Genomic DNA, 14697 nt, shown 5'->3' on the forward strand with positions numbered 1-14697 from the left:
TGCTTTGCCACCGATCCAATGAGAAAAGTGGGCTCAGCGGCCGTATAGAAGTGCGAGTGGGCTTGGGCAATCGCTTGGGACGACTGCCGCCAGTATTTCTCTACGACATTTAGTTACAAAGAACTATTTACAGTAACTTAATAAATTTGCGTCGCTAAAAAGCTGCTTATTTTAGCAACTTATTGTAAGCTCCACCCGTGCTCAAACTTGGATTTTTATTTTGAAAAATTCTTTAAGGACCCAAAATATGAGATCAATAAGGAGGACAATGAGGTATTCCCCTCTTATTTATCCAATAGGAGGGGGGCATCTTACTTATCCTTTTATTGATCTTATATTTTGGGCCCCCGTGGCAAAACTCTTTTATTTTACCCAGCACATTCACTATTTAATCATATATTCAACATTTTGCTGTCTTCCATTTTGCCCGTAGACCAAACTGCCCCCGGAGACGCAACGTACCTACACAGTACTCGCACGTGCATCGCGCCTGCTCTGAGATAAGAAAGAAAAGGAGGCGAAGCAAAATCGTCCCCAGTCATCGTCAGCAGCTCCGACGTCAGCGATGGAGACGGATCAGAGCGAGGGCTTCTCCGTTCTCGTCCTCGCCTCCGCCGCTCTCTCCTCTCCCCCTCAGACCGCAGGGTGGCCGGCGACGGCGACGAGCAGTGGTTCGACTGCCAAGACGAGGACTTCTCCGACCTAGAACTCCTCCTGTTCCTCCGCGTCCAAGGCTCCGACAAGCACGGCAACCGCGTGCTCCGCATCGTCGGAAAGTACTTTCCAGGTCCTCTCCCGACCCCGAAGGCTTTTCTAGGGTTTTGGTCGAATTTGGCTGGATTAGGGTTGTTGTCGATCCAAATACTAGATGTTTTTCATTTGATACGGTGAATTTGGTTGATAGGTTAATAGCAGGGTAAAGATTTGTTGTTTATGATTTTGGTTCTTGTTTAGTTCAAGTTCTAGCTGCAATTTGCTTGTCTTTACTTATATGAATTGGGACGTTTGACTCAGTACAGTTTACTGAGCGGCAAGTATTAAAATATTCTAGGGTTTTGCTGGGGCTATGCTCGAATTCTACTGAAAGATTTGAGCTTTTTGTTTGTAACTGGTTTGTCTTTTGAATTTTGATTGATGCGCTCTGTTGGATGGGAGTAGTTACTGATTGGCAACTTGATAGGTTAGTAGGAGAACAGAGAGTTGTTCTTTGTTGCTTGGTTTATTGACGCGATTGCTTAGTTCAATATCTAGCTACAATTTGCTTTCTCTAGATCTAATCATCAAACAGGTTGGTGGTTGCTCATATGAATTGAGATCTGTCAAATGGAAGCGCACTTTACTTTCTATAGCTTGAACGTGCACCTTATTTTGAATAAGCCAAAAAGTATTGGGTTTAATTGAAAATAGATTCGAACTATGTTAAAGGTGTGGTTTTGGTTATATGGAACATGTACTTCATTGTCGTTGTGCACATTACAGACAAGAGAAAGTATGGTTCTACTTAAGAAGAGAATTGGCATCCTGCTGCTCAAGGTTTTGGTTTGGTTGCCCGGAACGTGATTGAGAGAAAAGGTATCTGAGAAGTAAAAGAAGAAAGAAAAATTAGACGGTGAGATATTTCAGCTATCTAGAGGAAAATAATCTGTTAAATGTCACTTGAGTTTGTCCAATTTCTTTTGGTTTCTATGCCAAGCAGGCAAGTTATAAACTCCTTCCCATTTCCTTTCTCCGACATTCTTTCAAACCAAAACTAAATTAGTCTTCAGAGGAAGATTCAAACTATGAAATTTGTAATAAGTCTATTAGTATTTTAAGTATGTCTATACTCTTTTGCTGATCATGTATTTTTGTTTACAATGATATTATTATTCTCTTAACTTTCAGCTACAATCATTGGTGGAGAACGCTTGAAGAGATATGTGTTTCACAAGCTAAGCACAGAATTGGCGGAAGGTCCATTTTGCATTCTGTACATGCATAGTACAGTAAATTCAGAGGACAACAACCCTGGGATGTCCATCCTGAGGTGGATATATGAAGAACTCCCATCTGAATACAAGGAAAGGCTCCAAGTTGTCTACTTTTTGCACCCTGGGCTTCGATCGAGGCTGGCTGTTGCAACACTTGGCCGTCTCTTCCTAAGTGGAAGGTTAGTATTACTTCATTGATATCATTAGCAGTTCAGAAAAGCTATGTTCCTAAATATATAATCGGTAATTTGAAATGGTAAGCAACTATTATACACCTGAAATTCACGTCTCTATTAGTGGTTTGTTGGTATATATTTCTCATTGCATAATGAGAGAGCTTCTACCGAGCTGTGTAAACTTGTTGTCATCAGATGCTTGACAATGACAATCTATTTGAATGGCCATAATCATGATATAGTTTATACATTTCTTGTTCAGTGATACTGTGCTAATCATGTGATTGTGGCAGCATTTCTATGTTCATTGACTGTATGCTTCTCGTATTTAGAGTACTAAGTTCTGCATAAGCGTATCTAAATGTATTGAACTACTTTGATACATTTAATGTATACGTATGATCATGTTTCTATGCCACTTGGATTACAGAATAACAACTAGACAAGAAGTAGTTCTCATAGTTATAGAGTATTTATTCGTTTCACACTTTCATTGTACTTCAAGACATAAATAGGGAAATAAACAGTACCTATTGTTTAGTTTTGTATTGTTTCTAACAAGAAAAAAAGGTTTGGCATCCTAGATATGCAGAAACCATCACTGTATACTTTGTTTTTTCATTGGTATATTCGTTGTAAGTTAATAGAAAAGCTGAAGCTAGTTGGTCTGTACACAGTCCAGTAATTGGGGTCAATACCATATTTTATCTCCTCCATTTTTGTTTGCTTATCCATTTGTCATAGGTTTTGGAAGCTGATTTTCATGATAAATGTTACAATGTTGGATCTACTTCCTTGCTGCAGTTTTGACGTAATGACGTGGTTATACACCATCCATTTAGTTTCATGTCAGATATATAAAATCAGAATCTTCTTAAAATTTTAATGCAAATGTGTAATAAGCAATCATCCACACTGCACTAACTCAATATACAATACCACTCTCTTGTTCAAGAACTCTTGCTTATGAGCCGAAAATTTATACTGTAAGAGAACTAAATAAACTCTTGCTCATATTAAATATGTCATTGTCACATCCTTGCTAATTTTTTAAACTGATTAAAAACCCCTGGAGAGGTAGGAAAAAGATAATACTTTGGCGATGATTTTATTATGTTTAGAGGCAAAATGGAATTCATCTTTATATTCAGTAATTTGTGGGAAATAGGATTGCTCATTATATGGGTATGCTTTGATGACTGTAGTCAAATGCAGTTGGTCAACGAGAGATAAAGACTATTGTCGCTGAAGATGCAGAGGTGCAATACAGATGTTTCTATACCAATACTTCTATAAGCATTTAATGTTTTTTTTCATTGTGGTTGTTATGGAAACTTTATCCATACAATGAGAAATAATTTCTTAGCAAACCAGATGCCTGGTGGAACACTGAAATATTTCCTCCAACTATTATCCACAATACCTAGATCTATCATCTGCTAGCTTACCTAGCTACAAATATTTAACATTTGTAATCTTACTCTGTTGGCATTATTATAGTTTATATTGGAAGATCAAGTACATTAGCCGGCTACAATATCTGTCGGATGACATCAAGAAAGGAGAAGTCGAGATCCCAGAGTTTATCCAGCGTCACGACCAGGTTCTTGAAGAAAGACCACTAACAGATTATGGAATAGAGCCAGATCCGCTACGCCTCACTGGGGTTTCGGCTGTAGATTACTCATTTGGAAGGTATGAAGATAAATGGGCTGCATCTACTCGAGAATACATGTGACATTATGATGCACAAGAGATCACCATGTAACCAATAAAATATAGCATATTCTATGATCACAAGTGAAGCTTACCTTGAAACTGCATTTATATATCGGTTATCGTAGTACTGGAAGTCTAATATTGGCGTAATATTACCATGCATGTAATCAGGGGCTTCATTTCACGTATGGTATCTTCATGTGTGATACCTGTTCTGTGTGTATCAACCACTGTTTATGCTTGATAATGTTGAGAATGACCCCTCCGTCAAGATGGAAGGCAAGATAATCTGATTTTCTTCTCATATATATCTGAGATTTGTTAAATATTTTGAATTTGTTGTTGTGCTACGCTTATGCTGTATTGTTTCTTTTCTTTTCGTTTCTAGAACACATTTGATCTTTTCTTTAGCCGTTTATAGTGGAAATTCCAAGCTTGAAGAAACATAGTGTTTCATGATGGATTAGATTTGACACAACTTTTTGCACAACTTTTTTGTGCAACATTTGAGGCCTCTACTTTAGTCATAGCATTCAGGACTCAGCAGGCTTATCGTTTCATCTCTCTTTTGAGTTATTCATGAAGATAGACGTGCGCAAATGTCATGCATTTCGTCTATTCTATATAAATTTGCTGTAGGATGTGGAGGATTTGAGGAAATAAGACTAAAATGAAGTTTTTGCCGGAAAGAACATGATAGAATAATGAAGTTATGAAACAGTGTGGTCGTAGCTTATAAAAAAAAACAAAAAGCAGAATGAAATCAAACGGGGCCAACTTATCTCAAATTAATCCATTGACACCCCCCACCCATCAACCAGCATACTGCATACACAATGAACGCATATATTTGCACATACAAACACCCGTGAGGTGAATAGAAAAGGAGATGAATGAGTTGTACTACTGTGTAGATATTATTTGCGACAAAATGAACTTTGCTATGCCTCAAAAGACAATATTTCCTTACTAGCATAATATACTACTCAAATAGTTTCATTAAGGAGCTCTCAATCCGACTTATTGAAATAAACCTCTAGCAATTAAACAGTGGGTACATGGGTAAATAAATTGCACGGAACTATGTTTGTGATAATTCTCGGGATCTTTTTGAGGCAGCAACAACAGCATTGATCAGAGTTCCACGATATGCACCCTTTTCCAACTCGTGGACCCCTGCGATGGTAGTCCCTGCTGGAGACGTAACTGCATCTTTCAGCTGACCAGGGTGCTTTCCTGTATTTGTAACCATGGTAGCAGCTCCTAAAACCTGCAGAGAAAAATGGTTCATCAGGATTTGTTTACAAAAAAAAAAAGATTTATCTTTCAAATGAAAACTGTATTCAAAGTACAAAAAGGTGGCATGAAGAAAATCCAGAAATTCTCTTCAATAAGAAGGTATAAATGTGTCCTTGGAAACTTTAACGGTCATCAATATGGAGGTAAAAAGAGAGAATTAATAAAAATACAAAAGTGATAGTCTTTAGCATAACGATAATTATGGCATTTACATAAGAAAATACAAAGCATAGGAAAATGAGCTCAATCCCATCAATATATATAATAATAATAAAGACTTTGGCAGAGCTACAATATGTGTTTATTTAAGAAAAGGATTTTTACCCTCCCTATCTGAATATAATTCTAGGATGTAACATACAATATTCCTCAACATTGCTGCATTTACACAGTTCATTTCTACATTGGGCATTCTCTGCATTAAAGGACCAACTAGTAGTTCCTTTATCGGGAAATAGAGTACGTATTTTTATAAGCCAAACCATGTAGCTTACATATTTATCCACTAAATTTATTCCATAAATCATCTTGATCTGATTCATTCGTTCATCTCCCCTTGATTCCTCTTGACTGGAGACATGAGCCCTCGTTGAATCTCATCTTGTTTGTCAATGACTCGGAATGCCAACAACTTTCTACCTTTGTTTGAGGAGAATGACCACATAAAATATTTGAACCGCTTCCAGGATTCCAAATGCCATTTTGTCAAACCTCTTTCTAGTTATGTCTAATATGTGAAATTATTTGATGTCACACTCTGCTTCTACGTAATCTGGAAGAGTATTAGCGTGTCGATGTCCTCATAGGCTATAAATGTTGTCAAAAGTGAAAATATAACTTTCAATGTGCATCACCTGCACCACAGATACTTTTAATTTAATTGCTAAATGTTTGTAAAAGGCTTATAAAGAGTCATCTTTGAAGTGAAAAAAACGATGTTCAAAGTAAAAGGTGGCATGGAGAGAATGAAAAAATTCTCCTCAATTAAAACAAACAAACAAACATATATGTTCTTGGATCTCCTCTTTTAAAGGTCACTTGATATAGAGCTAAAAGAGATCAAAAGTAACAAATGTAGCACGTAACTTCAAGTTTGTGTTCCAACAGTTTTCAGTTAGCATAATGATAATTATGGCAGAGTCAATACTATTGGGAAATGAACTCTATCCATTAAAACAAAAAAGATATTGCTATGACTACAATAGGTGTATATTTAAGGAAAGGATATTTTCTATCTACGTATATTTCTAAGCTGTAATCTACTATTCCTCAACATTACTGCATTTACACAGTTCATTTCTACGTTGAAAATTTCGATTTTAGTAGAACGGTTTGACGGTCTAGAAGCATTCTTTCCCAGGACAGTGAGTCAATACCCGACAAAAAGTAAAATAAAAAATAAAAAATACATAAATAAATAACTTGCAGTCTCATGTGATTAGAAAGAGAACAAATATTGTTGCCAAAGTAGGCAGTCTGAGCCAGTTGTAAAAGCCTAGGGTAGTTTGTTTGAACCTTTTCAAGAGTACTTCCATTTCTTAAATAATATATGATCGCTCATTCATCATAATCAGAGAAAGCCTACCTAAGTTTAATCAACTCCGAACGCTAGTTGGTTTTCAGGAGAATACAATGTTTTTTTCTTCTTTTTATCCGTTTTGGTTTTGCCGCCGTTGGGGGGGGGGGGGGGGGGGCATTAACAGACCAGCCAGTAAACCTCTTTATTGTGAAATAAAATACGCATTCCTAGGACATGTTTTATAAGCCAAACCATGTAGCTTACATATTTATTTGTGTTTTCTATTCCATAGATCATCTTTATCAGATTCATTCTTTCATCTCCCTTTGATTCCTTGTTACTGGATACATAAGCCCTCGTGGAATCTCCTTTCGTTTGTCAATGACTTGAAATGTCCCTAACAACTTTCTGCCATTGCTTGAGAAGAATGGCTGCAATAAAATTTTTGAACCACTTCAAGGATTCAAAACATCATTTTGTCAACATCATTTGGCTTTATGTGTAACAAGCAATGTTTTAAAGGTGATGCGCCTTAGTGCCTCAGGTGCTCAGGCGAGGCAATCTTGTAACTTAAGAGTCTTGCGTATTGCTAGGTGATGAAGGTTACTAAGGCGATCGTCTTTTGGCACCTCAATAGCTCCCCTTGGCACCTCGTGACCTTGCCTTGGCGCCTCAGGTGCTCGCCTAAGGCATGTGATGCAAGGCACAATGTGCTCGTCTTTGTTTCAAAAATTTGCGGGTCCGTAAGGTGTCCGATAAAGTAAAGTTTGTTCTTGTTACTAAATTTTTGTGTTTCTTTTTTCATTAACGATTTTTTGCTGTTTTTTGTTGAAATGTACTTTATTATCTATATCTATATCATTTTGAGGACATGTGATAATTTGAACCTTAATGTTCAAAGTTTGTTGCTTAATTATCTATGTTAGAAGTCACTAGTTAATATTACTATTCAATATTTGTTACTTATTACTTCATTTAGATGGTTTAAGACTTATTAAATTTGTGACTTTGGAAATTGGGTTGTGATTAATTTGTCTTGGTGCTATCTATTGATATTTGCATATTATTTGCAATGTTTGTGAATTTTTTGAATATTTATCGCCTTGGTTCACTCAGGCGATCGCCTTTTTTGGCGCCTCTCACGTCATGCAACATAGGACCTCATTGACTTGACCTGGCCTTTTGCTTTTAAAACACTGGTAACAAGTGAAATTGTTTTACATTGAACTGTAATTTACGTAATCCAACAAAGCGTTAACTGATTTTCCATCTCTAGTATAGATGTCCTCATAGGCTGTAAATGTTATCAAAAGTGAAACTATAGTTTTCAATGTGCAACACCTATACAGGCTATACTACAAAAACTTCTAAATTTAGTTGCTAAATGTTTATACGAGGCTTATAATGACTGTAAATGGTACACTGTAGCTTACAGTCTGAGATGCCAGGCCAAGAGCAAGATCGCGCGGAAGACCAGCAGCCACGCCACCATCAGCCAGTGCTTCAATTGTTAAAAATATGTATGCTGGGCCACTTCCACTGAGAAATAAAGGCAGAAAGTTGACAAAATGGTATTCTCACATATGAAACAGGAACTGAAAAAACTAGAAAGTAAAGCCTACTAGCTTGTAGTACAAATTTGATTTTCAATTGTTTGATCTCAAAGAACCAATCATTAGCATACCTCAGACCAGTCACAGCATCAAAATACTTTTCGTCAGCTGTCCATATCTTTCCAATTGCACCAAACAAACTAGATACACGTTCTTCATCTTTCTTTGTTGCCATCTCAGCCATGCACATAACTAATAAATGAAATGCAAGAATATCAGAAGTTGAAAAAAATTCAATGTTTCTGTATTTTGGTCTTATAAAGATTTAAGAGAATAAATACACTAGAAAGACTGTTGTTAACCTGGGCACTGAAATTTAAAACCTAGTGTAGGTTGAAGTTTATGAATTCATAAGACGTAAGTGGCTAAGTGCTGCAGCAACTTCAGAAATGTGCAATAAGCAATGTTCAAAAACACGATTTTAGTATATGTGCAGTCTGGGAGCGTGTAATGATTAATCAGATCATACACCGAATAATCGGATTATGCAAAATTATGCATTTTTGAATTTTAATACATATTGATTATTTATCATATGTTAAGATATATAAAATTCATGAAAAACAGAAAAACGCTTCGACTAATCTGTTTCAAGAGCTTCAAAAGGAATAATGAAGGGCTTTGAGGTAATCATTATAGAGAGAGGTTGAAGGGAGAGCGTCGAAGGTCGTACGATCTTCTAGTTAGTTTCCACAAGCTGTTTGAGGTTGAGCAAGCGTCAACGAAGGCTAGAGATATTTGTAGCAGCCAGCAGGTTCGTAAAATAGAGAACGCAGAGAGTAGAGAAACTTTGGGAGAACTTTAGAGCTTGGGTTTCCTTTACTTTAGTAGCCGGATCAGGTTGCAGTAAACATGTTTAACCCATAAAGGATTTGAAAGAAAAGCACCTATAAAAAGACTTATTTAGGCGCTTACTGAAAATGTGCCCGATTATGGGGATGGCCGCATAATGGAGTGCTTTTTCCCTGATCGGAATGGTTTCAACCTTGTTAGGTATAAGAGGCTTCTTAAGCGGCCGCTTAATTTGCATTTTAGAACATTGTAATAAGAAAGAAAGGAAAAACCCGATGTGATGCTTGTTTGGCTAGTTTTTCATAAGGAAATGTAAGCTATGAATCTACACAATAACATAGAAATGCTAAAATAACTTAAGAAAATGCATGATGAAATAGAAAATGTAAACAATGTTATAAATCCAGTGGTGGTAACTGTTCTCATTGGATAGTTCAAACTTACCAAATAAAAATAAAAATAAAACTGTAAGCATGTCTCTTTTCCAAGCCTATGCTCAGGAGCTGGGAGCTAAGATAGGCCGGATGACAGCTCAAAGGCCACATAATCATATACATTTGAATGTTAAAGAGAGGTAGTTTAATAAGGAGTTGTTCTCCAAAACTAAATACAACTATTTACATGAAAATTTAATAATGACATTGACCTCCTATATTGAAACTTTGGTGTAAACAAAATGATATAATTTTTTTCAAGCAACCGAAGTGTCAGTCCTTGTGTGTGTAACAATCATCAGGAGAGTATCACAAAAATTTAGCTTATCCTCATGAATGTCTTGATCACTGTTTATGACTTAGATACACGAAAATGTTGGCATAGTGCTAGAGAAGAAGACTTAATGAAAACTTACCTGATGCTGCCTGACCAACAGCTGAAGGAGTATTTGGCATGACCCTGATCACTCGTCGATGACCAGACCATTCCTACAGCACCGGTATCACACATCATCATTAACACCTTAAAATGAGTGAAGCGATACTTGATAGAATACAACTTTCTATGGACATTGATGTACAGGTTTTGTGGTTATTATATATGACAATCCAAAAAGTCTAGTAAATACAATTCAATTGCTCGGTATAATTATAAGTTCTTCATTCTTAAATAATTATTTCGAAATCATTTGAACTGTTAGGAACAGACAGAACAGCACAAGGTCATTTGGGGCTAAGAATTTCATGCATTAATTCTCTCAATAGGAAACTAATCCTTATATGTAATTCATTACGTTATGTAAATTACTTTTGGTTTGTGAACCATGTCTACCTTGGGTAGTAGTTAAGGGAATTTACACATAAACCTGTAAAATAATCTTTCTATCTAGAAGGCCTAAGAACCATAAATTTAAGATTTAAGAAACTCTTCGACGTATTTGTGCAATCAAAGCTTAATGTAGTATTCTCTTGCATTTCTATTGGTACAGAAATTCACTCTTTTTATCGAGATCATAATTCTCATAGGATAGTTTAACTTTTTTTAGTTATTGATTTACTTTTCGGTTTTATTTTTTCTTTCTTTTGTTTTCTTTCCTCTTTTCTTTTTTTTTTTTGCCCCAGGATTGCCCAAACTGGGCTTGCATCAAAGAGGAGGGTAAGCTATGAAGAGAGAGAAAACATAACATCACATAAAGCATCAAGGGCCATCATGTACCACCATCTGCTAATGCCATTACAAAACTGTAGCAGGACCCACGTTCTGCAATTACTGCAAATGGGGAGATTTTGACAACTAATCTCTCACTTTGAAAGGGAGTGGTGGAACTCCTTGAGCAAAAGCTTGTTGGTAAATTGTGCATAAAAATGACTCTATTATTGCTAGATAAGAATCCAACTATTAAAGAGCTCTCTTTGAATGTACATAATTAAAGAATACTTCTGATTTTTAATTTCAGCTTGGAGACACTGAAAACCAAGGCAATATATGAGTTATGAAACCTCTGTCTAGGAAATACATTAACTTGGCACATGATTAGTCACAAAATAGAATTCTAAATATTGGCCTAGCACTATAAATTATGATCAGCAAACCCTGTGATAAGGTTTGTGCTATAGAACTCCGTCATAGCAAAATTGAATTTTCGCATAAAATTTATAGCATGGTAGTTCTTTGTAACTTGGTTATTCTTAAATAGTATCTGTTCTCTACATTTATGGTATTAAATTACTAGAATTTCTAGAAAGATGTGCACAAAAACTAAAATGTAAAGAGAAGAGTAGCTGATTAACTTTGAAACCAGACAGAGAACAATTCATAGGAGAGAAAGTTCCCATGAATACCTGCAACTCTTTTAATTTGATTCCTGCAGCAACTGACACCAGAACTTTCTCCTCTGAGAAGGAGGGCTTCAGCTCCAACAGCACACTTTTTACTGCAAAGTAGGGCCCAACGAATGAGAATCATATCAATGACAAGAAAAACTAGCTGTTAGCAGATACAAATTTTGTGTATTACTCATTAAAATGCAAATATGAGGTTATACACTGTATAATGCATGTAAAGATCCAAAAGCTTGTCCCAAGCGTGCCTAAGGCATCTGATCTTAGCATTTAACAGGATCCCAAATTTGCAAGCATTTAACAGGATCCCAAATTTGCAAGCATTTAACATTGATCACATGCTCGAGCATTTTATGTTCAGTGAGTAATCATTTTTCAACAGCTCATTGAGTAATCTGTCCTAAAGCTCTGCTTGGCATGACAGGTCGCAAAACCAGCTGCAACATGACAGCTATAAAATTTCATGTTAACATAGTCTGATCAATAAATCAACGATAAAACTTGACTGCTCCATGCAAAGAGCATTTCATAAATATCTTCCTCAGAATGGTATAGTACATATAATGCACCTCCAAAGTAAATGATAAGTCAATCACCAACACATACATGATCTTAAATAGCATAATATAATATGAAAACTTTTCTTGAGAAATCAAATCTCTACTTTTAAGACTATACAATAAGAGCATACCCATTTGAGGCTTCACGGAGAGAATAATTATATCGCTGCGGTCAACTACCTATATACATGGAAAAGTGTCAAATTCAGTGGAATATGGCCAAATATTAAAACTGAACTCAGAGAACATACTGAAGTATTTTCCATCTAAATTTTGCTGATACCAATAAAAACTAATTTCCTAGTAGAAGAACACCCAAACACAAACAAAGTGAAATTGAAAGGCTAGCAAGAAGCAAAGGTATAGGTCAAAAAGCAAAGAAAAGTTCAAAATAATAATGAACATGTGAAGCTTTAAACTAATTATTAGGTTATTGAGTGATAAAGGTTACAATTTTTATCTAGAACAATATGCTGTCATGGCACGGGTACACAACAATCACTAACTAAATAAATTTGGATTTTATCATGTTAAGTATTTCTAAAGGAATCGCATCAACCGGATTGTGTAAATAACATAGTCATTAACAAGCTTACAAACTATACAACAAAAAGCTAAGTAGCAAAAGTAGGGGAAAAAGAAATATTGAATTGAATAATGGAGAAAGAATGACATAGCAACTATATAAATTGAAGTTCAACACCATCAACAAAAAGCTACTAGCATATAAAGCCACCGAAACTTTTGGTTTCAATGCCAAAAGAAAGATCAAAGTAGCCATGCAAAAGCCAGATCAAAGAAGCATCTTCAAGATTCTTTTCAGTAGATGTTCTGCGACAATTAGGATCCTCTAGGAACTTAAGCTTATCTTTCACTTAAAGAATCTGGTTAGTTTAGTGCTTACTTGATCAAAACTGCCTATCACGATTACTAGTTAAACTGTAGTGTACGTAAAAGCCAAGTTATCAATTGGAAACGTTAGAGTCCTAATATCTAACATCAATAAAAACGTCCTCAAGTGGTAAAGTTAGGTAATGAGAATCTATGGTTGTGTGTTTTTTGTTGCATGTGTGCTGTGTGTGGATGCATTCACAAAATGTATGCAATACCAAGGAATTTTCTCTCTCATAGCCCTTTGATAGTAAAGAATTTAACCAATTAACAACATATTCTATACAGTTTACTGATTCGCATTTAAGTATATACACACACACACAACCAATCCATAGTGGAGCAGATAAGTAGATGTTGTGCCAAGAAGATCCAAACCAACAGCCTCAAGAAAGAGAGACAGTTCCGATGTTAATGAACTAAGAAAAGAGAGAGGGTCTCTCTTACAAAAATCAACCCCTAAGAGTTGAAAGCAAGCATGCTTTGTTCTAATATCCAAAAAGCTCAAGCCCATGTGCCTACATTAACCATTCCAAACCCCAAAGGCCAGAACTGATACTTGCTAAAGCACCTTTTCTAAGCTTGTACAAAGTGTGAAACTAGTCTTGCGCATCACAGTGCCCCCTTTGATTATTAATTCGAAAATCTATCGGGATCCTGAATAAATTCAGGATTCTCCAGTTGACAGCAGAAGTACTGGAAGAAATTTTCGACAGACCCTCCAAAATTTATTAAAATGCATAATCCTGCGAATTTTGTCCATCAAACTTTGAACATGATCAAGACTTTCACCAAAGAGCAATTACTTTTTAACCCAGAAATCATGTTAACCAACTAACGAACAAGTCACAAGTCACCCTGAATCTATTCAGAATTCAACTGAAATCAAAGATTATTAAAGTTTCTTTCCTTGAAAAAAAACTACATAAAGTTCACGCAATCACCACACCCGTGATTACTTTTTTAAATATTAGATTAGATTTGGATGAAAATCCTGCATATAAATTTTTAAATATTATCAAAGTCCATATCTGAGCTTTCCAAAGTCTAAATCATAAATTTACATAAGAAAAAGAGTTTAAAAAAATCACTTTTTTCTTAGATATGTGCAGGGCCAGCACATGAACATACCGCATCGAACAAATCCACTAAAAGCTAAATTTCAAAATATCATCAAATTCTAGATTTCAGCATCGACATCTAAATCATAAATCCAGTAATAGAAAAAAAAAAGAATCGCCTTTCTAAAAGAAATAATGTGATCAAACCTGCGAATTGGTCTCAACGATCTCGACGCCGAAAGATCGGAAGGCGTCACGGCGATCGGAGCGGCGGTGGGAGGTGCGGATGCTCGCCGGAGGGAGGACGCCGGACTTGGCGACGCCGCGGGCGATGCTCTCCGCCATGTTCCCCGCTCCCACAAACCCTAGTTTGAAAGCTTCCGCCATTATTTCTCTCGCGCCCACTCACGCGGACTCGATGCAGTCTTTTGCTAATTCCAATTTTTTTACTTTTTACTCCTAAAGTTCGGTATTTATCTAGTATGTATATTCTCTCAGTGTCACGTGTTAGGAAACTGAACGAACCGGTCACCTACACGTGGGAACCGCGACAGAAGTGTGGCGCAGTGGGCCCTCTGTTGTTTGGTCTGAGGTTTTATTTTGGGGACAAATTTTCAAAACCAACCCTTTTAGCATTTTATTTGCAAAAAACGACCTATTTTGAAAATAATTACAATTATTATCGAAAACGGTCGTTTTTTGCAATTAAATGTTTAAAACGGTTGGTTTTGAAAATTTGTCCTTTATTTTGGGGGTCAAATTTTAAAAACAGTCTCATTTACAAAAATATTAAAAAAACGATCCATTCTATAAATAATTAT

The 14697-nt window shown here is 36.1% G+C and overlaps 2 protein-coding genes across 2 annotated transcripts; one reads left to right on the forward strand and one right to left on the reverse strand.

Moving 5' to 3' along the window:
• Positions 505–4191, forward strand: LOC109848098 (ganglioside-induced differentiation-associated protein 2-like; the record flags this gene model as incomplete). The annotated part of the gene is made up of 3 exons (XM_020417417.1): positions 505–787; positions 1885–2149; positions 3647–4191. Coding segments are annotated over 3 exons (786 nt in total), but the record flags the coding sequence as incomplete, so codon positions are not given.
• LOC109849064 (pyrroline-5-carboxylate reductase) lies at positions 4694–14324 on the reverse strand. The gene is made up of 7 exons (XM_020418841.1): positions 14084–14324; positions 12056–12104; positions 11365–11456; positions 9939–10011; positions 8368–8488; positions 8117–8222; positions 4694–5135 (listed from the first exon to the last, which is right to left on the reverse strand). Exons 1-7 carry the CDS (start codon positions 14261–14263, stop codon positions 4947–4949), a joined length of 810 nt encoding a protein of 269 aa, XP_020274430.1. The 5' UTR covers positions 14264–14324; the 3' UTR covers positions 4694–4946.

This window comes from Asparagus officinalis, chromosome 7 (genome assembly GCF_001876935.1).
Source record: "Asparagus officinalis chromosome 7, Aspof.V1, whole genome shotgun sequence".
NCBI lineage: Eukaryota > Viridiplantae > Streptophyta > Magnoliopsida > Asparagales > Asparagaceae > Asparagus > Asparagus officinalis.

Bases quoted from the DNA above. Each gene is read 5' to 3' on its own strand.
- LOC109849064 (XM_020418841.1), bottom strand. From the start codon at position 14,263: ATGGCGGAAGCTTTCAAACTAGGGTTTGTGGGAGCGGGGAACATGGCG. The intron at 8,489-9,938 runs GTAAGTTTTCAT...TTCATTTATTAG, and splicing joins TGTTGGTCAGGCAGCATCAG to TTATGTGCATGGCTGAGATG. The intron at 8,223-8,367 runs GTATGCTAATGA...TTTATTTCTCAG, and splicing joins GATGCTGTGACTGGTCTGAG to TGGAAGTGGCCCAGCATACA.